Below are 20,384 nucleotides of genomic sequence, written 5' to 3'. Positions count from 1 at the left end.
CAGTTCTGTCAGCAGTGGCAGGCAGGGCAGCAGCAGGCGAGCATCCTAGCACAGCACCAGCATCACCAAAACCTGCGCACTGCATTAGCGTTCTGCTGCTGCCTGTCCCTGGGCCTTGGAAAGTTACCCCAGCGTAGACAGGGCCGAAATAACACTGGTGTCATTAGCAGTAGCTGCTTCTCCACCTTCACCACTACTTATCGGGGCTTCTTTATTTCTGAATTCTGTGAACAAAGTGAGGTATTGATACTAAAAGAGAAAAGCCAGTGGTGGGGGCAGTTACATACTTGCAATGTGACCGACCCAGGCTGAGATCTTTAAACACATTTAGCTGCCCATCTCCTATCTCATTATGAAATCAGACATCTTTTAAGAGCTGTTCAGCTCTTGCGCTGAGCAGCTTAGTAGCCTCTTGAGGTAATGGTTCATTGCACTCCCCTATCCCACGATTTAATATTTACATTATGTCTATCATGCAGTGGCTTCAGCTCTGTAGAGGTGTCTTAGCTAACTAGAGAGGTCTAAGGAGATTAAACTGAACTGAGTCATGGAAAACGCTGCCGATTTTCCAAACTCCACAGCTGCAGATTTTGTAGGCAAGGGCTGAATCTTTGTTCTCCTCTGTTCCTATACAACACATTCAAAATTAAAACATGCTTCATGTAAACAAGGACAGCTTGCAGCCCCTCCCAAAAAGCCAGGATACACAGGAAAAAGAAAAATCATGGCCGTGGCCTGATGTTCACTTAATAAATAAATAAAAATATTCCCATAAGAAAAAAGTGCCAGTTTTGTGTGTAAACTTTTAGTGCTACTGAAAGAGCAAAGCCTGATGATCTGAAAGATTAAAGTCCACTAAGAGCAAGCATACTGTAGAAAGCAATAATATAAATTTATTCCTGCCCAGCCTGGAGACCCTGCCTTCACATGAACTGGCAAAAGATCCTGAGACCCTACTCTGTCACGTCTTTGGCTGCTGTGGTAAAATGGTCAACTAGTATCATTAGTTACATCAACTACCATGGTACCCAGTCTTTATTCATCATTTCACAGGCTTATACACGATATATGTACTTGTGTGCATGTTTCCATGGGTGTGTACGTACACATACTGACTAGCAGACTGCAAAGAGCTGATGCACATGTCAGTGTTTCAAAGTCTGACATCATTCAGCTTTTGACTAGAATCAGAACCTGGATGGGGAGATTGTAAAATCCTGCTGGTATCAAAGGAAACACCAACAGCAGTTCAGAAGACCACACACATCCCTGCAGACCTATACCAGCATGGCAACAGGAGCATTGTACCGCCTCCTGCGTGCAAAAATAAAGCAAAGGTCTTGAGTTTGACTATACTGAAGTTACTACTGTAATCCAGATACCCTGCAATGAGCTGAGCCCAGAATTGAGCAGAGGTTGCAAGCCCACTGTCCTGGTTTTAGTTGAGAGGGCTGATTTTCTTCATAGTAGCTAGTGTGGGGATATGTTTTGGATTTGTGCTGGAGACAGTGTTGGTAATATAGAGATTTTTTTGTTCTATGGACAGTTGAGTGGTGTTTACACAGAGCCAAGGCCTTTTCTGCTTCTTGCACTGCCCTGCCAGCGGGATGGCTGGGGGTGCACAAGAAGTTGGGAGGAGACACAGACAGGACAGCTGACCCCAACTGACCAAGGGGATATTCCATACCATATGACGTCATGCTCAGTTTACAAGGAGCTTGGGTGAAGAGAGGGGGGGGGGCGGCGGCATTCGGAGCGATGGCGTTTGTCTTCCCAAGTAACCGTTACGCGTGACAGAGCCCTGCTTTCCTGCTTTCCTGAACACCTGCCTGCCCATGGGAAGTGGTGAATGAATTCCTTGTTTTGCTTTGCTTGTGCGCGCGGCTTTTGCTTTACCTATTAAAATGTCTTTATCTCAACCCACGAGTTTTCTCACTTCAACTTTTCCAATTCTCTCCCCCATCCCGATGGGGGGGAGTGAGTGAGCGGCTGCGTGGTGCTCAGCTGCCAGCTGGGGTAAAACCAAGACACCCACCCAGGAATCTGGATGGACATGCAGGCAGTGTGCGCTGGGGCTCATGTTGCCATGGAACAGCTGCTGTTCACCTAAACCACACAGCTGGTTACCAGCATGAGCATATTTGTGCTAAAAGTAGACCCACATTTAGTCAGCATTCACATGGCATGTTTTTTAAGTAGGCAAGAAATCGATAACAGTTTATCCCCAGTGCATACTTTAGTTTGGACAAACTAAACTTCAGCTCTTCTCCTCTCTTCTATTTTGTCACAAACTGCTACTTTCTGTCCCAGAAATAGCAGCATTTCACCATACTCTTCTTGCCACCACAATCTTTTGAGATAAGGGTGCTGCTCAAACAGACACTGTGCTTCAGATACAGCTGAATGTGAAACACTGTAGCAGACAGAAGAGTTAACCAAGTGACAGAAAAGGCCAGTTCTGAAAAATACCAAAACTCCCCTCCCACTCCTCTTACCGTAGTCTTACCCACCAACCAGGACAACACTAGCACTTCACTGGTGGACTTGGAAACCCAACTGTTTAAGTATCTGACTGCCTTTGATAACCTAGACCTTCATCTGTGTCAATCCCCGACCGTAAAATTTCACAGAAGTTGGGACAGAGGAGGGAGGAGGAAGGTGGTGGTATGAAATAAATTAAAGAGGTTAAAGGACAAAGTGCTCAAATTTTATCTGATGTAGCCACAGGAATTATCCAGCTTCACAGCAGCACAGGAATGGTCCAGTATCCTGCTGTCACAGCAAACTGGGTAGGACTTCAGTGAAATGTGTTGGAAACGCATGTGACAGAGCTGGTGGCACTCAGTGGAAGAAGTTAGAAGAATTCTTCGAGCTTCCCCCACCAGCAAACGTTTTTCCTGAAGTTGGAGCTCTAAGAGGCAGGACTGGGAAGGCTTGCCTGGGCAGTTACAGGAGGCTGGGTGTTGTGTAACTAACACAAGAAGACAAAAGGCAGTTTGGTCACCATCTACTAAGGCTACTCAGTCTTCAGCTTGACTGAGGAAACAGGCCTGGCTTTTGACTTCTGAATTTGCTAATTCAGTTAAGACCTGATAGGTCTCTGCTCTTATTTTCTGCCCAAAACAGTAGCGAAGACATCCTTAAGACATTAAGCAATGCTTTCTAATGCCAAGGGTGAGAGCTGCAAGAATCTGCACAGAGGAGTTGAGGAGCCTCCCTCAGTGGAAGTTTATAAGAGCAGGTTAGCTACAGAAATGGCTCACATATGACTGACCAGGTAGAGAAATAGAGACATGGAGAGTGAGGAGTTTCCCAATGTTTATTCTCTTCAGGGGAGGGATGACCTGACTCTTTTGAGGAAAAAAAAAATAGCCATAGATTATTTTTGTGCAAAAAAATTAAAATCCTTTATGACGAGAATCAGGTAGAAATCAGGCTAAATGCTGAACATTCATTTATTGCTTTACTTTTCTCCCTTTACTTTCTTGGCCACAAAACACAGTCTCTTAAGGGAGTTGTCATGCACAGTTTAACTAGAAATTTTATTTCTATTTTGGTGTGTTATGGCCAGGAACATAAACTGGGAGGAGTTTTTAAGGGATTTTTTGCAAGCAAACTCAAATCAGCAGTGATGTTAGGTTTAATACATTGGGGAATAAGGTGAATGTTTTATCTTTTTCCCTATTCCCAATTTAAATATTGTTTCTTAGGCAACTGGATCCCTTCAGCACACTCCATCATTATAATGCAGGCTATGGCTAATTTACATGGGCAAAGCAAGCAGAGTGGTAACAGAAGAGCAGGTGGGGATGCTGCCTTCTAAGAACCCCTCTGTGAGCTGTCCTCTCCCCTTTCACACCTATCCCTGCTGCACTCCTTTCTCACTTCAACTTTAAGATACAGCAGCCTTGCAGACTGAAGCCTTATATGTATTCACAGCTGTGATCAGACACCTTCACTCGCACTTCTCAACGCTTGTTCATCTTGAAGACTCCTGTCCAGAGGGCAATTTGGCCTCCACAGTATCCATTGAGAATGCAAGCATACCCAAAGGCCAACAGTGCATTTCAAAAAAGCTACTGCAGGAAAGATACTGGGCTTCATCACCATTACAGGCTGCCCAATGAGAGAAGAAACTGGTTCTGAGAAAGCGGAAGGGTGACAGAAAGAGGGAGAGAGGAAGACGAAGTTTGATTACAAGTGGGAGTCCAAGGAAAAGAAACCACCACCACAGCAGCACTTTGAAAATATCAAGATTATTTGCAGAAAAGTGCTGCTCTGCTGTCTATGTTATGTAATGGAAACACAAGTTGGTTCTTTCCTCCTGCTCAGCACAGGGTGGAGCAGGGGCAAAAGGCCACCTCGGAAATAGAGACAAATAAATGACAGCTAAAATCAAAGTACATACAATGATTTTAAGGCACATAAAGTTTACAAGGCCAGTTCGTGTGAAAATTTTTTTCTAATGACACTATTGCCTTGTTCAGCTGGTGGAAATCCACGATGGCTAGAAACTTCAGTACAGGTCAGGCAGCTACCTTTCAAAATACCCCAGCAGCATGCAGATGTCCATAAAGAGCAAAACAATCAAATTTGTCAAAGCTCAACTTCTACGGGGAGATGCATTCTAGATTTAGCCTCAGGATCAGGTATGCAAATTAATGCTGAACTATACAATCATATTCACTTGCATAAAAGATATTTAATTGCCAACGAACCACAAGAACAAAAACCCTGAGCCACAGTTTGCCTAAAGTGATGCCATGAGTTTGTTACAGGCACAGATCATCTGAGTCCTGATAAGTACTTCTACTACAAGACCACCTTTTCCCCTGTGCTGCTAAGGTGTAGTACAAGACAAGTTGTGTGTCTCCCGCTTGCTACAATTTGCATCGAAGCAAAGGCTAAAGCTCATAAAACCAGAGGGAGATTGGAGCTTTCTTCACTTGTTCTATTTAAATCTTCTTGACTATCAAATCAGTATCACAACATCCATTTCTTAGCTAGCCAATCTCTTCTGGCTTGCCACATGTGAAAGCAGAGCTCCTGGATCATGCATGGAGAATTTTTCCACTATAGGCATCCTCTTCCTGAAGTGAAGTACCAGTTCTATGACCTAGACCCATTTATCCACAGTTTAAACACAGATTTACTTTTTTTCCAGACTCCTCAGATGGAAGGAAGGCTTGCCTGTGACAAGCTGTGGGATGACATGCCAAGGTTAGGACAGGCTGCTAGCGAGGGCCCTCAGCCTGTTGCTCAGAGACACACCAGATAGATACACTGCAGCACACTTGGAGTCTTAGAGAGATGAGCCAGGGGCTCCTGAGGTAATAGGAACCAACGGGAAAACACTGGTAAAGTTCCTCAAAGGAATTCCAGCCACTCCAGCCAGTAAGTCAGCTTCATGGGGGGCCCAACTGAAATGCCTCTATGCAAATGCATGTAGCATGGGGAATAAACAAGAGGAGTTGGAGATGTGCACACACCTGCAGGGCTGTGATCTCACTGGCATCACGGAGAAGTGGTGGTATGGCTCCTATGACTGCAGTGTTGGGAAGGAAGGATACAGGCTCTTTAGGAAGGACAAACAGGGCAGATGAGGGGGGCTGTCACCCTCTATGTCAATGACCAGCTGGAGTCCATTGGAGCTCTGCCTGGGAATGGATGAGGAGCCCACTGAGAGCTTATGGGTCAGGCTTAAAGGGAGGGCAGGGACAGGTGACACTATAGTGGGAGTCTGCTACAGGCCACCCGACCAGGGAGACTGAGCAGATGAGGCCCTCTATAAACAGATAGGAGCAGCCTCACGTTCACAAGCCCTGGTCCTCATGGGGAATGTCAATTACCCCAATATCTGCTGGAGGGACAGGGACTGGGAGAATGAAGAATTGCCCACTGTAGGAGAAGTTTGACACCATCTAAGGATCCTGAAGGTGCACAAATCCATGGGACCTGATGAGATGCACCTGTGGGTCCTGAGGGAACTGGTGAATGAAGTGGCCAAGCCACTATCCATCATATTTGAGAAGTCGTGGCAGTCTGGTGAAGTTCCCACTGGCTGGAAAAGGGGAAACATAACCCCCATTTTTTAAAAAGGGTAATAAGGAAGACCTGGGGAACTATAGACCAGTTAGTCTCATCTCTGTGCCTGGCAAGATCATGGAGGAGATCCTCCTGGAAACTGCTGAGGCACATGATAAATAAGGAGGCGATTGGTGACAGCCAACATTGTTTCACTTTGGTGGCCTTCTATGATGAGGTTACAGTGTTGGTGGATAAGGGAAGACCAACTGACATCATCTACCTGGACTTGTGCAAAGCATTTGACACTGTACCACACAACAACCTTGTCTCTAAATGGGAGAAACATGGATTTGACAGATGGACCACTTGGTGGATAAGGAATTAGCTGGATGGTTGCACTCAAAGAATTGCGGTCAACGGCTTGATGTCCAAGTGGAGACTAGTGACAAGTGGCATTCCTCAGGGGTCGGTATTGGGACCGGTGGTGTTTAACATCTTTATCGGTGACATGGACAGTGGGATCGAGTGCACCCTCAGCAAGTTTGCCGACAACACCAAGCTGTGTGGTGCGGTCAACACACTGGAGGGAAGGGATGCCATCCAGAGGGACCTTGACAGGCTAGAGAGGTGGGCCCATGCAAACTGCATGAAGTTCCACAAGGCCAAGTGCAAGGTCCTGCACAGGGGTGGGGGCAATCCCAAGCACGACTACAGGCTGGGCGGAGAATGGATTGAGAGCAGCCCTGAGGAGAAGGACTTGGGGGTGTTGGTGGATAAAAAGCTCAACATGAGCCAGCTATGTGCACACGCAGCCCAGAAAGCCAACTGTGTCCAGGGCTGCATCAAAAGAAGCATGACCAGCAGGTCGAAGGATGTGATTCTGCCCCTCTACTCCACTCTTGTGAGACCCCACCTGGAGTACTGTGCCCAGCTCTGGGGTCCCCTGTACAAGAAAGACATGGACCTGTTGGAGTGCATCCAGAGGAGAGCCACGGAGATGATCAGGGGGCCAGCGCACCTCTCCTGTGAAGACAGGCTGAGAGAGTTGGGGTTGTTCACCCTGGAGAAGAGAAGGCTCCAGGGAGACCTTACAGCAGCCTTATAATACTTAAAGGGGGCCTACAAGAAAGCTGGAGAGGGACTGCTTACAAGGGTATGGAGTGATAGGATAAGGGGTAATGGTTTTAAACTGAAAGAAGGTCGATTTAGATTAGATATTAGGAAGAAATTCTTCACTGTGAGGGTGAGACACTGGAACAGGTTGCCCAGAGAAGTTGTGGATGTCCCATCCCTAGAGGTGTTCAAGGCCAGATTGTATGGGGCTTTGGGCAATGTGGTCTAGTGGAGGGTGTCCCTGTCCATGGCAGGTGGGTTGGAACTAGATGATCTTTAAGGTCCCTTCCAACCCAAACCATTCTATGATTCTATGAGGACTCCATGCAAAAAAAACCCCTGTAATCTGTCAGAATGAGCATCCATCAGTTTTGCTGTTTGCACAAGCTGGCTGATGCAGCAGTGAGCATGGGACTCCAGGCAGCCAAAGCACACTAGCAAGCAGGGACAGAGATCAGGCCATAAAGGACCACTTGCAGTCTCTCACTGGGGTGAGGGCAGTACATCAGGCATGGACCAGGGAGTTTTAAAATCCAGCCCATCTCCAGAGAAAGGGGAAACTGCACGTGCGTGCGTGTGCAGTGGTGGGGCAGTAATAGTTCACTCAGTCATGGAAAACGAAAAGCCCATCACAAAAATTTACATTCAGAAACATATTAATCAGGATCGTCTCAAAAGTATTTTGGCCTTTGTTTTCTGTCTCTCATGGCATCATGGACTGTCTTCTTTTCTAGTAGAAACGTGCATTGCCTCACATGAACCAACCTATGTACCCCAACAAGAGTTTCTGTACGATGTGCATGTCTTACCAAGCAAGCAGGTGCTACCAGAGAAGCTTTGATCCTCACACAAACCCAAGTACGGCGATACCACCTGCTTGACGAGTTCTTCCAGCTGTAGGTAGCCCTCACTGGGGCCAGTAGGCTCATGGACACTCTGAAATTCAAACATAAAAAGTCGACATTACCCTTTCATAGTTTTGAGTAAGGTTTTTGAGTAAAGCCTGGGGTCTGTCAAATATCTCTGTACTGGAATATCCCAACCATATCAGTAGACCATTTGGAGGAGCACAGCTGATAAGCCCAAATGGACATTCGGGTGCCATTCCAGTCAACCTCCTTATTCAAGTCATAGCCATAACCCTCTGGACGTCGAGCAGCTAGCTTTCTTTTTTCTGACCAAGGGATAGGAAGGTACAAGGTACGCTCACACTGATGATTTGCACAATGTAACTACAGCAATATAATTATACCAGGGCAGTTCTACCAGAAAATGTCTCTTTGTAGAAAGGTGTTAGCACAGCTTGGGCAAAGCACTGCTCTTTTCCTAGGCAGGACTGCAGGAAAAGCACCCTCTGTAGTGCAGCTTACAGTTGTGAAGATCGTAGATAACACTAACCAATTTAACAGTAATTTCAGAAACCGTTCCCAGACTTAACTTCCTGCAAAGCCTCAATAAGCTTTTCTTTTTCAAATGCATTGTTTTGAGACCCTCTTTGCCCTCAAGATTCTTTTATTAAAATATTTCAGGGAAATTGAGGTAGCAATTTAGTATCTCCTGCTATTACAGTCTGGGTCACTGGAAACAATAAGAACTCATACAGAAACACCAGCTTAGCCACTTTGCAATTTTGGTTCTACTTCAGGAAGTTTCATTCCCCACCACTATAAGGTATATTGGAGAAGAAATAAAAGTGAAAGGAACCCAAACAGTCACCTGTAATGTGGTATTTTGCACATTTTGTCAGGTTGGGCAATATAAAAAGATAAGTTGGTATACTTGGCTGTATTTGGCATACTTGGAAAATACTCTCTTGCGGTCTGGATAAAGAGGATAGTCCTCACAGAAGGTCTGGGTCTCTTGGGAGAGGCCTTTGGAAGATATATAGCATTTTTCCTGCTGCAAAAAGGTATTCCTCCTCTCATGGGCATGGGTCAGCATCCCAGCCACTGAGGGGCTGGTGTCAGGCAGCCAGCAGCCACAGTTTGTTCAAATTCCACAATCCACTGTGATGGAGACTCGCCTTGTCATCGCAAAGCTGAGAAACCAGAAGAACCTGGGCACAAAGAGGCATTCAGAGAAGGTGGGAGAGGAAAATTTATGTGAAAAAAGTCCTGAGACTGTTCCTAGCTGGGGAGGAGAGGTACCAAGAAAAATACAAACACCAAAGAGCAGAACTCGGACCTTTCACAGCAACATTCTTACCTGTTCCCAGGAAAGCTCAGGACATTCAAATTCAGCTCTCATTTCTACATTTACAGCTCCCAAATAATCACACATCACTTTCCCTTCATCATACCCTCTATTCTCCCCACTCTCCTTTCCAGGGTTTGTATTAGTTCAGTGAAGTCGAGATATCCAAGTGGAGTCAGACAAAGAAGAGCAGATGCTTTCCCACCTGCAGAATTAACAGCATCTGGACAATGGAAGCTGGGAGCTTTGTCTGGACCAGAGGAAGAATTTCTTCCAACTTTACTTTTAGCAAGACCAAGTCTCTGAAGCCAAGAAGTGCAATCTGACGGATAGTCAATTCCTGACCCTAAAAAACACAGAAGGCAAAATCCAAAAGTTGGTAAAGGCACGTGTGAGCATTGCACCGACACATGTATGCACACAGACCGAAAGAGTCTGTCCTGCCTGTTGCTGCTGTGGCAAAGCACCCCTCAGCTGCTCAGGTTGAGGATTCATGGTATTCTTTGGTCGCTTCCCTCTCAGTCTCTGTCCCACGCAAATTCTAAAATGAGTAACACCTCATCTGAGGCACCACTAGGTTTGGAGTGAAGCCAAAAATGGGCCTGTATTTCACCAAAACACTATGTATTCATGAAACCCAACTGCCATCCAATTTGGTCACAAACATCCAAAACCCAGGATGGATGCAGCTCTTGCTTTTGCCACTCAGAGCTGAGAAACCAGAGAAGGTTTGGTAGGGAAAGAGACTGATACAGAGTATTCCTTAACTAAGCCTACCTCTGGTCTGTGTTGGATCCTCTTTTTGTTCAATGTCTGCACTTTAGACCTTGCTGGTATGACAAAAATCCAGAATTCAGTCCATTATAGATTTTAGGATTTAGGCTACAGCAAAGCTAGCGAGACTGCATGTAGCAAGCATCATTTAAAAAAGCAAAACCTTTGATTTCCACCACAGGAAATCATCAGGTGCTCCGTGTCCTCCCAGTTATTTTTTTACATCAGCGACACTAGTGAGCAGGATTAACAGATGAAGATGTTGTAATACTTCTCAGCATATTTATTTAAACACATTTGACTCCATCTGGCATTCTGGTGTTACTGCCTTTCCCTCTGCTATGCTTAACATCCACACGTCTTTCTCTTGCCCCACTGCAGCTTAACAGCAGAAATTTTCCTCCCAGCCCTGCCCAGCACTTTCCAGCCTGAAAAGTTTCCCTTGTTCTTCCCAGCATGTTAATCTCTGCCCCAGGGTCTGTTTGGGAACTGTTTTATGGTCTCCATAACACACTCAACATGGCTAATATTTAGCTGGAAGGAAATAACAGCAGTTAATCATTATTTCATAATGGACCTAATGTCATAATTAACAGCATCATCAATATGTAAATATGAGTTAAAGACAATAGTCTGGAGAGCAGTTTGGCCATTATAAAAGCACTTTGCTGTTTTAAAGCATCACTGCATGTTTAGAAACTCAGAGGTGTAGAAAAGACCGGTACGTATCTCTGAACTATATTTCAGCAGCTGCTCACTTTTTATTTATATCATGCAGTTTAGCCCAGTTAACTTCATACTCCATTTCAAAACGCAAACATCTTGCTGTGCCAAACAAAACAAGATTTGCTATTCTTTTTCCACACCAAGTAGTTACATCAACAGCTGCAACTATATAAAAGCCAGTGACCTGTTTACATAGTTTCCCTCTGTACAGCAATTTAACCAACTTGGCTGCTTAAAGGTCATATTTCTGCAACAGCTATGAGCCTCGGGTTTAAACTTAGCTGAGATGATAGGAAGTTACTTCTAGTTACTACCTTCTGTAACACATGCTCACACATTTGGCTGACTTACTTTCATTCTGAATGGGCAGTTGCTGGGATCACAGAAGAGTACAACTAAAAAATCATGTTGACATTTGCAGAAAAGGATGGAGAACCAAGAACAAATTGACTTTCCCATCTACCAGAGTGGCACATGAAGAACCGTGACTTGGTGAAAGAGATTTACTAGATGAGCTCTCTTCACATGTGGTGACACACTGTAGAAATAGGTACATACAGTTCCCTATTTGTAGGAAGATCTTGTTATTAGGGCACTGGGATAAGAACAATTTCTTATTTCTTGCTGCACCAGCAGCTCTCTCTGTTGTAGACTAAGACTGCTTACTCAGAGTCAAATTCTTGGATGTATTTAAGCGGTTTAAATCCATACATTTGTGTAGGACTTAGGTGCCTACAAAGTTTTAAATATGCTGTCTGATACCTTTCAGTTCCTTATCCGTAAAATGGCAATACTTCCCTAACTTCACAGCTTCTATGAAATATTTTTGAGTGACTCAGATATTGTGACAAGACAAATACAGTAAGAAAGTTGTTTTCCAAGAATCTCAACATCTCATAGTCACGCTTTCACCACTACCACCAGGTGACTTTCAAAAGTTGCACCCACTGTGCAGTAACTTCTGTTCAGTTTTTCATTAGAGACATTTAATAGCAGGGGAGTAGATTTTTCTGCTAAGTGGCAGAATTATTAGTATCAGTGGGTATAACACACAGTTAGCTCAGCTGTTTCCACAGTGCAGATAGCTGCAGTGCAGACAAACCCCTGCCTAAATAGATTAGGTCACTCCCTGACTGAGAATTAGTTGCAAAAGGAGAGAAGGGGAGGATATTATAATTGCGCAGTTTTACCGGCCAAACACCTACCTTTCAGCATCTGCAGCAAGGAAAGAATAAAAATAAACACAGTAGAAAGGTTAGTGTCTGACTTTACAGAAGTCCCTTCTCTTTTAGGAAATGCCAACTTTAATAGGATTAGAGGAAAAGGGCAACCTTTGAGATTTACCTGCTGCCTTTCAAACAACACAATGAAAAAATAATTTTAAAAGGCTCTGGAAAGAAAGTCTTGTGGAAGAGGCAAAAGTCAAGAGGAGGAGGCTAGCATTTCCAAGAACGTCAGTCTCCTCATGAGGTACATTTTTCTTTTCCTCTGATGGAAGAGAAGATCAAAATAGGCTGGGAAGGTAATTAAGCTGCTCATATGGAAACCGACTAAAACTACATTAAAAAATGATACAGCTCAACACTTCTGATGGGATACTCAGCTTTCAAAATACCCGATGTACACAGGTCCTACATAAAGTATTCATTCATCCTCTACCCATAGATTTACTTGTCCCCATACTAAAGCTTCAAAAAACCCAACAGAGGATTTTCCAAAGGCGCAATTGGGATATAAGCCCTCCAAAAGTAGTTAGGGCAAGTTAAACACATTTGCTCCTGATCTAGTCTTCAGATTTGTCCCTCTGAAGACAAGTTCAGTTCAGTGTTGTCATCTGCACCAACAGAGTCCCAGGTATTTAAAAACACAAGAACTATAAATACAAACAGCCCAGAGCTTCAGTCTAGACTAGGTATAGTCCAATAGTTCCAGTGTTCAAGCTTAGCTAAGCACACACAGAGGATAGACAAATGGGAATAAATTCAGCCCTAAACACTGTGCTTGCTGAGTAGATTTTAGCAGTCTTTCTTACACAGTTAATGCTGACTTGGACAAACTCTGCTTCCTCCCAGATTTGGTTTAAAGGTTTTGAGACCTTTTTAGCCACTGGCCAAACAGTGCTGCTGGAACAGAAGAGATGTTTCCGTGCGCTGTTAGCAGACATTGCAGTTACATTGCCTCACCTGACTGAAGACTGAATTAAATAATTAAGATTACCTGGACTGGGTAGAATATTGCCTGGAGTGTAGGAAGAGTCTCTGTAAAATAGTGATCCCAGATTTCAGACAGGACATCAATGCGATCCTCACCTACGAAGACAGAGATTGGGAGCAAGAGCTTTAGTGACAGGGACACTAAAATTAAGTTGAATTTTCCCACTACTCTCTAATTCCCCAAATAAGAAATACAAACCCACACTTCACATTCACAGTTTCTGTCCAAAACTGGACATTACTCAGCTAAGCTTCCCCTTAACTGACAGAGACGCAGGGCTGTGACCATAAATTGCTCTGTTGCTTACTGCAAAGAAGACAGCACTATGCAAAACGTGAGACCAATTCCAACAAAAGAGTGAAGCCCCTCTTTGACCGGAGGCTTTAACTCCACAGCAAAGGATTGTGCAGTCTCACAGCTCACAGTTAGCATGCTCAACTAGCGTGGGAGCACGGCCACACATTAGCAGGTGAATCTGAAAACCAGCAGGTCACAGCCAACATCAACTGTTCTGCAGCAACTGAATCAGGGAGACCATTTACAAGAGCTGAGCCCCTTCTGGTATCCCTCCGCTCCCAAGCACAGACACAGCAGTCAGGACCCTGATGAGTCACAAAGCCACCATGCTCCTCACAAATGTGACACTTGGGAAGGTTCCCAAATTAAATCCACTGTGGTCACCCCTCATATGACTCCAACTCAAACAAACATCCCCAAATCTAAGTGGGTATTTAAAATGACGGCAGACTAAATTATGCAACTTGTGATTCCCGTAACAGGAATACAACTGTGGTCAAAAGCAAAAAATGCTTTGCTGAACATAATCATTTGAATAGACATTTTAAATTATGCTCATAGGCTTGACTTACAGAGCTGTGTGTTTCTCAGCATTTTGGCCCAAAGCTTCTAAGTTTTTTAGGAGATTTTTCCCATCCCAAAGGCCAAAGGTTTGCAATGTTTTTTCAAGTTTTATATATGTTCCCCAGAAATTTCAGGTGGAAATATGGATCCAGGTTTAATAAAAGAAGTTTCTGACAAAAGGATTTTCCAGGATACCTTCCACAGAGCCTCAGCTGGAGCTCACAAGCAGTCAAGACTCAAGGAGCAGTAATGAAAGACGGCTGCTCAAGACAGCTTTGGAGGCTCAGCCTGAAGGTGACTTAAAGGCCCTACATGAGGAACTGGAACACACATAAAATTGCAACTTAAAGGAGCCTTATCACTATGTACTGAAGTGCTTTCCCCATCTGTAGACTTCCACACAGGTTTTCACGGTGCTTGCCCATCATGGGTTGTGCTGCGTAGAACATGGCCAGAGAGCAGAGAGCCAGCAGGACCAGGTCCGGCAGACATTTCCTTTCAAGCAGAGAGCCCACTGACAACTGCAGAGGGGTTCAGAGGGAGGCTACATCATATCAGGTATGACGCCAGCTTCAAAACTGGAACTGCAGGCAGACAAGCACCTACCCAACACCCCATAACAGCTACCCATTACCAGAAACTGCCAACTGTAAGTGAAAAAGACAACAGGAAATAGACTAATGGAATGTTTAATTTTTTCCCTCCTCTGCCTCCTCCCCAGGACTGCAACGGTTTGGCATGTGTCATAGATCACTTCTCCTTCTGAAGGGGAAGGGGGAATGGTTTGTTTCTTCAAGAAAACATAAATCCTACAGGCATTGAGATTCTGATAGACTGTATAAAGAAAAATCACGTTAAAATCAGAGGCTGTGATTTGAAAAACACAGTAAAACATTGCCATGCCCTGCAGCTGAAACATTATTCCATCTCTGAGTAGTGGGACGGTAGAAATTTTCCAGGAAGACAGAGCTAACCAAGAAGCATGTACAAGAAGTTCTTGTTGCTGTGACCACAAGACCTGCAACAAGCCTACACATTATGAAAGAAAGGTGCCCATGAGTCATCTCTTGTAGAGATGCCAGCCCGCATGGGCAAAGTGGATCCAGTGTTACTTCAAACTAGGGACAAAAAATGAGGCATAGGAAGAGGGTTTTGCTGTCTGCCTTCATCTTACACAAACTACCTGAGCAGCTGCAAACTTCTCCCAAGCAGCTCTCATCTTATTACAGACTGGAACTCAATTTTCATAATGTTAAAACAGATATTGGAATAGTTTTATATGAATACGGAAAACAAAACCTATGATAAGCTGCACAGCACTCATTCCGAAGAGCTGGCAGCGGCAGGGTAGGTACCATTTTCAGGAAGATGCATGAGTCTGCCTGTTTTTCTTCCCTTACAGGGCCAGTGCCAAAGAAGCATGCACCAAGCAGGAGGTTGCCAACTGCATAGCTCCTTCAGGGTCCAAGTCCTACAGCCTGCTGGCTGGGTGGAGAAGGCACTTGGAGAGGAATGGTGCGGAGGAATCCAGCACCAACAATGACATGAGATTAGAAGTATCTATTAGCATTTAATGACCCAGATACAGCAGGCTGGTGATTAGCAAGGGATCTTCCCTACAGGCTACAAAACTGGGTCAAATCAAACAGCAGCCTAGTTTTGAATAAAGGCATGTGCTCTAGACAGCTCGCTCTACTTGAGCAAACTGTTAATAAATGTGACTAACTCCCCACACACCCAACACTGAGAGTCACTGCGCCACGCTGGCCTTCGTCCACAGGCCCTGCAGTAGCAAGCATCTGTACCCCAGTGGTTTGAATAGAACTTCATGTGTGATCAGCTTGTTTCCTGAAGGATTTTACTGCCACCCATGTGACTGTTTTTTCTTTAAATTTACACAAAGCCTGTTAGTTCAGTTCTCAAAAGCATGACACAGTAACCAAAAGTGTGCTTACATCAAGCTGCAAATCACATTGAGAAATAAAAGGCAGAAGGCAGCTCTCAGCAGTTTTGCAACAGGATCCATGTCAAGCCCAGAACTGCTTTGAGCCCAGGTTCAACTGCCACACAAGACTCATGTTTCTGCTCTCACGATGAAGACATGGCTGGTGGGAGTGTTGCAGCTACGTGGCTATTCAAACAGCCCACCATCCCTTAAGCCTCACAGGGGCTGCAGTGCAACCTGGCTCCTGAGAGATTATGTGACAGCCTAAGACAGTACCAGAAAGAGCTGTATGCTTTCCAGACATGCAAATCATCTTGTCTGACCAAACATCAAAGCACAACTCCCTTCCAAAATGGATTTCTTACTATACTTGCCTTCACACAGCTTAACCTTCTCCTCTATAAACAGCAAGCCTTTCGCAAGGAGCTGGTTCTGCCAAGAGAGAAGAGAGACATGCATTTGCCTTTTCTGAGATTTAAAATAAACATGGAAGAATAATTTTTTTTTTCAGATGTTATCCACTTTGTATGCAGTTATCTAAAGATTAGTCATAATCATAGTACTTTGTCCCAGCACCGCCACCTGACCTGGTCTCACTGTGAGTGCTGTACATTCATTAACCCCCTCTTGTTCAGCCAGAAATGAGAACACAACAGATACAGTAGATAGTTGAAAAACTTGCCAGAAGTGGGAAGGAAGGACCTGTCCTGGGTCACAGGGAGGGAGTCAAGAAAATAAAATGGTTCTTAACATAAGAGTGCAGCCACATAAGCTATACCTCAGCCATATGATGGAGGTGATCGAAGGGCCAAATGCTATCAAAACTTCCCACTCCCTTCTTCCTTTGCACTAGCTCAGTGCTTGCCTGACTGCACAGTAAACCAGTTCAGCTCCCTAACCCTTACTTCTCTATTGCTACCTATTCTCTTCCCGTGAGGCTATTTTTTTCTGCTATATTGAGCAGCTGGATCATCTCAGTATGCAGTCTCAAGCTGCAGATGCAGCAGCACGAGCTAGTCTTTCCAGATAAACTTAACTATCATGGACCAGACAGATCAAGATATTGATTGTTTGCAGTTTAGGACATCTAAAGATATGATAAGCTTTCTGTTCCCATTTCCCCAAATATAAGAATGGTGTGAAAACAGCACCTACCTTTGTTTCTCCCAACAAGCACTAGAAGAATCAGTTATTCTGAAAAGTTTTGAGAATCCCAGAGAAAGGAGCCGCTATCACCACATAACACACTATTACTGCATCCTAAAAGGTTCAGTCCTACCAAAGAGAGTATTGTTAGAGAGTAAAGCCTTCTGTCCCTCTGAAAGGATTCAGTATCAGGGTAGCGTGCAGTATTCAGAGACCTCTCTCTCTCTCTCATGTTCATCCTCCAGCTCTTGTTTTTAATGGGTAACCAGGTTAAAGTTGCACCTTTCGACCTTCCATTAGCTGAGGAGCAAGGCACATATTTTTTCACTCCCAATGGATGTTGCCATTACACCACTGCCTGGCCACCACCATGGCCTCCTGATGAGCTGCCGTACCGCACGCCTGCCCTTGCACTGCTGCTCTGCATGATCGACCTGCCTCCTGTACCCATATACCAGGCTGGCTCGTTCATGACACACACAAGCAGGTAACTCGGTAAGCCACCCCAAGCAAAGATAGCAGCACACCTCTGCATCCTCCCTACAAGAAGCAGCAATACTAAACTGGTGTACTGTTGAAGGGAATAATAAGAAGGAAACGTTGCTCTGTGACATTCTCCACTTGTACTTTGCTTTCCAGAACAAAAGAAAAACTTGCTACTTGGGGGTCCTACTTATTAGCATCAGACATCATTCAAATGTGTAGAAAAGGGCTCTTCCTTAAATAGTGTCTAATCAAACAGACTCCAGAAACCTTTTGCAAGTAGGTTGAGGCTGAGGGACTGAAGAGACTGCCATACATCCTATCAATAAGGAAACATCTCGGGATGCATTGTCTTGGTGGAGAATTTATATTCAAAAAGCTGTCAAGTAGGAAAATACTGAAATTAATAAAATCAGGTGCTGAATTCAAGAAACTCCTTTTGCTTTGGAATTTCACCTCACGCAAGGCGAGCTCTGAGACCGTTTGGGGCTGGGCGACACTGCAATACCAGAGAGAATTTCTTCCGTTGCCATCTTTGTCAAGATTTCAGCAAAAAGGGCCTGGAAGAAAGGACAAGTCACACAAGCTCACCAGTCGCCTCATGTGCTATGGATAGTAGGGGGAACTTCCATGAAAAGTTTCATCTCAAGACAAGACTGTATGGACATTGTCTTCTTCATTAACTCATGTTTTGCTACAATGGCTTACTTGTCTCAAATGAGCCAGATGTAAGTACTTTTGAGACACTACTTTAAAAAAACCCCACAACTGCATCCCCTAATGTGTATCCAGAGTTCAGTCATGACATAAGGAGGAACAGCCATCCAATTCACCAGTACTAAGCTCTGTTAGTGACAATAATGGTTAAATATTGTATAGTGTATCCAGAGTTCAGTCATGATACAAGGAGGAACGGCCATCCAATTCACCAGTAGTAAGCTCTGTAAGTAACAATAATGGTTAAATATTGTATAGTGCATACAAGGGAAAAATAATTCCTGGTCATACTTATAATTAAGGTAATTTGGCCCTGCTAGCAAGTGACTTTTTTTCAGAATTCAAACCCAAAAATATTTAGTATGGTCTTATTCCCAATATAACATTTAAATTAGTTACACAACAAAACCAAAGCATTTTAGGAGCAACATATGGGATGAAACTGTATTATTTGAACCACCCATCCAAGTCACAAGATTTTGACCTTTACTAGTTCTATCAGAGTGCAAAAGCAATCCTATCCATGCAGTACAGTCAAGCTATAAAAAGATTTCAGTATTAACCAATCCTAGGAATTTCAGCACAGGAATTAGAGCTGACTTGAACAGTCTGGTTTGTCAGAGGAACATGCTAAAACTGCTATTCTGCACACAGGTGACCATGTGGAGACAGGAACCCAAAGCACTCTTGCATGTGACCTTCTGAACCCGCTCACAGTGTACAGATGACTCTCACTAACTGCAGTTGAAAAGCTGTGGATGCCGACGGGTAAGAAGCAGCACTCTCTGGCAATACTGCAGACAGCAAAGCAGCTGCTTCTAGGCCTCACGCAGTGCACGGCTGTCGGTTTAGGAGGGTACACTTTGGTCTTTGCTGACTCCTTGCAGGGACGGTGCCCACCTGGGTTAGCAGGAGTGGGAGGACCTCCAGCAGCACATGCATCGCCAAGGCTCACGCCACCTCCATGACCTGTCGCATCTCACCCTGCTACAGCAGCTTACTCAGTTTTAGCCAAAGTGCCATACATTTATTCTGAAAAAAAGTCCACTTACTGCAGTTTTTTGGATTCTGGAATTCTCCCCAATAAAACAACTTAAATTCTTTTCCTGCAGAAGCCTATTTTCTGATTTATTCATTGTTAACAATGCGACAAAGTGCTGCCAAAGGAAGCTGCAGGAAGCAAAGGGAACTTGTCAGTGAGACATTTTTAATGGCTGGGGGGCTTTGTCTAGGGCTCACTCCACAGTTAGGGTGAGTGTTAGGGTTGAGAAAAAGAGAAAGCCAGAGTTCCCAGCAGAGTGCAGGAGGAACAGGGCTGCCAGAGGATGGGTAAGCTGCAAAGAGAATGTGCCTGGAAGACACTTTTCACCTGGGCAATGACAACAGCAATTAGCAAGTTGGATAAATACGTTCATGCGATGAAAAAAAATTGCCACATAAAATTGCAATGTTTCCAAATGTTCTTATCAACTAATGGAAGGTGACTATTTTGCAAAGATTCTCTGGGAGAAATATAGGCTTTGGAGGGAAATATTAAGTTGTTGAGATCTCCATTCAAGTTTTAGATTTGTTCAGCAGAAATAAATGACTACACATGTCAGGCTCTGCACAACAACAAAAAAAGACTTTCCAGGAAAAAAAACAAAAAATGTGAAAAAAGAGGGAGGAAGAAATCTGGAATGGAAAAAATTATGATGGGGGGGGAAAAATGAAACCCACTTACACTGTAAATATTTTTCTGCCTGAACAATAAGACAATGTTTGGAGTGATATTGCACTTTAACTCTTCCAAATGCTTTCAGTTCATTAATAAAGTACTTCAATTCTTTATTTTTCAACCTATAACTCAAGGTAATCCTCTCATATATTGCAGGGAAAATTTACATCTAGTCTTTAATACTGTGTCATTTTAAACTACTATATAATTAAAAAGTATATACACATATATATAGAGAGGGTGTCACACTTATTTTCTTGTGTTTCTCTCGAGAAATATGAATTCCTTCTCTATGCACTAGAATATTAGGTTTCAATTTACATACGCTTCCTGAGCACTGTGGATGATACAATTTTCAAGCTACTTTGCTTATAAGTTAGTATTATTGATGTTTTCTACTTGTAGAGATTTTTTTTATTTTACAGCTCTGTCAGCAAACAAAATATGCATTTGTACACCTTTATGGGC

At 43.9% G+C, this 20,384-nt stretch overlaps 1 protein-coding gene across 5 annotated transcripts in view; it reads right to left on the bottom strand.

Moving 5' to 3' along the window:
- PRR5L (proline rich 5 like) overlaps positions 1–20,384 on the bottom strand; it is a 79,169-nt gene that overhangs the window by 4,505 nt on the left and 54,280 nt on the right. For all 5 annotated transcript variants that reach the window (XM_054827127.1, XM_054827128.1, XM_054827125.1 and 2 more), the window contains 4 exons: positions 16,228–16,285; positions 13,051–13,142; positions 9,539–9,679; positions 7,950–8,076 (listed from right to left, as the gene is read on the bottom strand). In XM_054827127.1, coding sequence (XP_054683102.1) covers positions 7,950–8,076; positions 9,539–9,679; positions 13,051–13,142; positions 16,228–16,285 — 418 coding nt within the window. The remainder of the gene's footprint in view (positions 1–7,949; positions 8,077–9,538; positions 9,680–13,050; positions 13,143–16,227; positions 16,286–20,384) is intronic.

The sequence above is a fragment of the Grus americana genome, chromosome 5, assembly GCF_028858705.1.
Source record: "Grus americana isolate bGruAme1 chromosome 5, bGruAme1.mat, whole genome shotgun sequence".
Taxonomy (NCBI): Eukaryota; Metazoa; Chordata; class Aves; order Gruiformes; family Gruidae; genus Grus; species Grus americana.
Note: the sequence above shows the minus strand (reverse complement) of the source record. Positions and strands in the feature narration are given on the sequence as shown.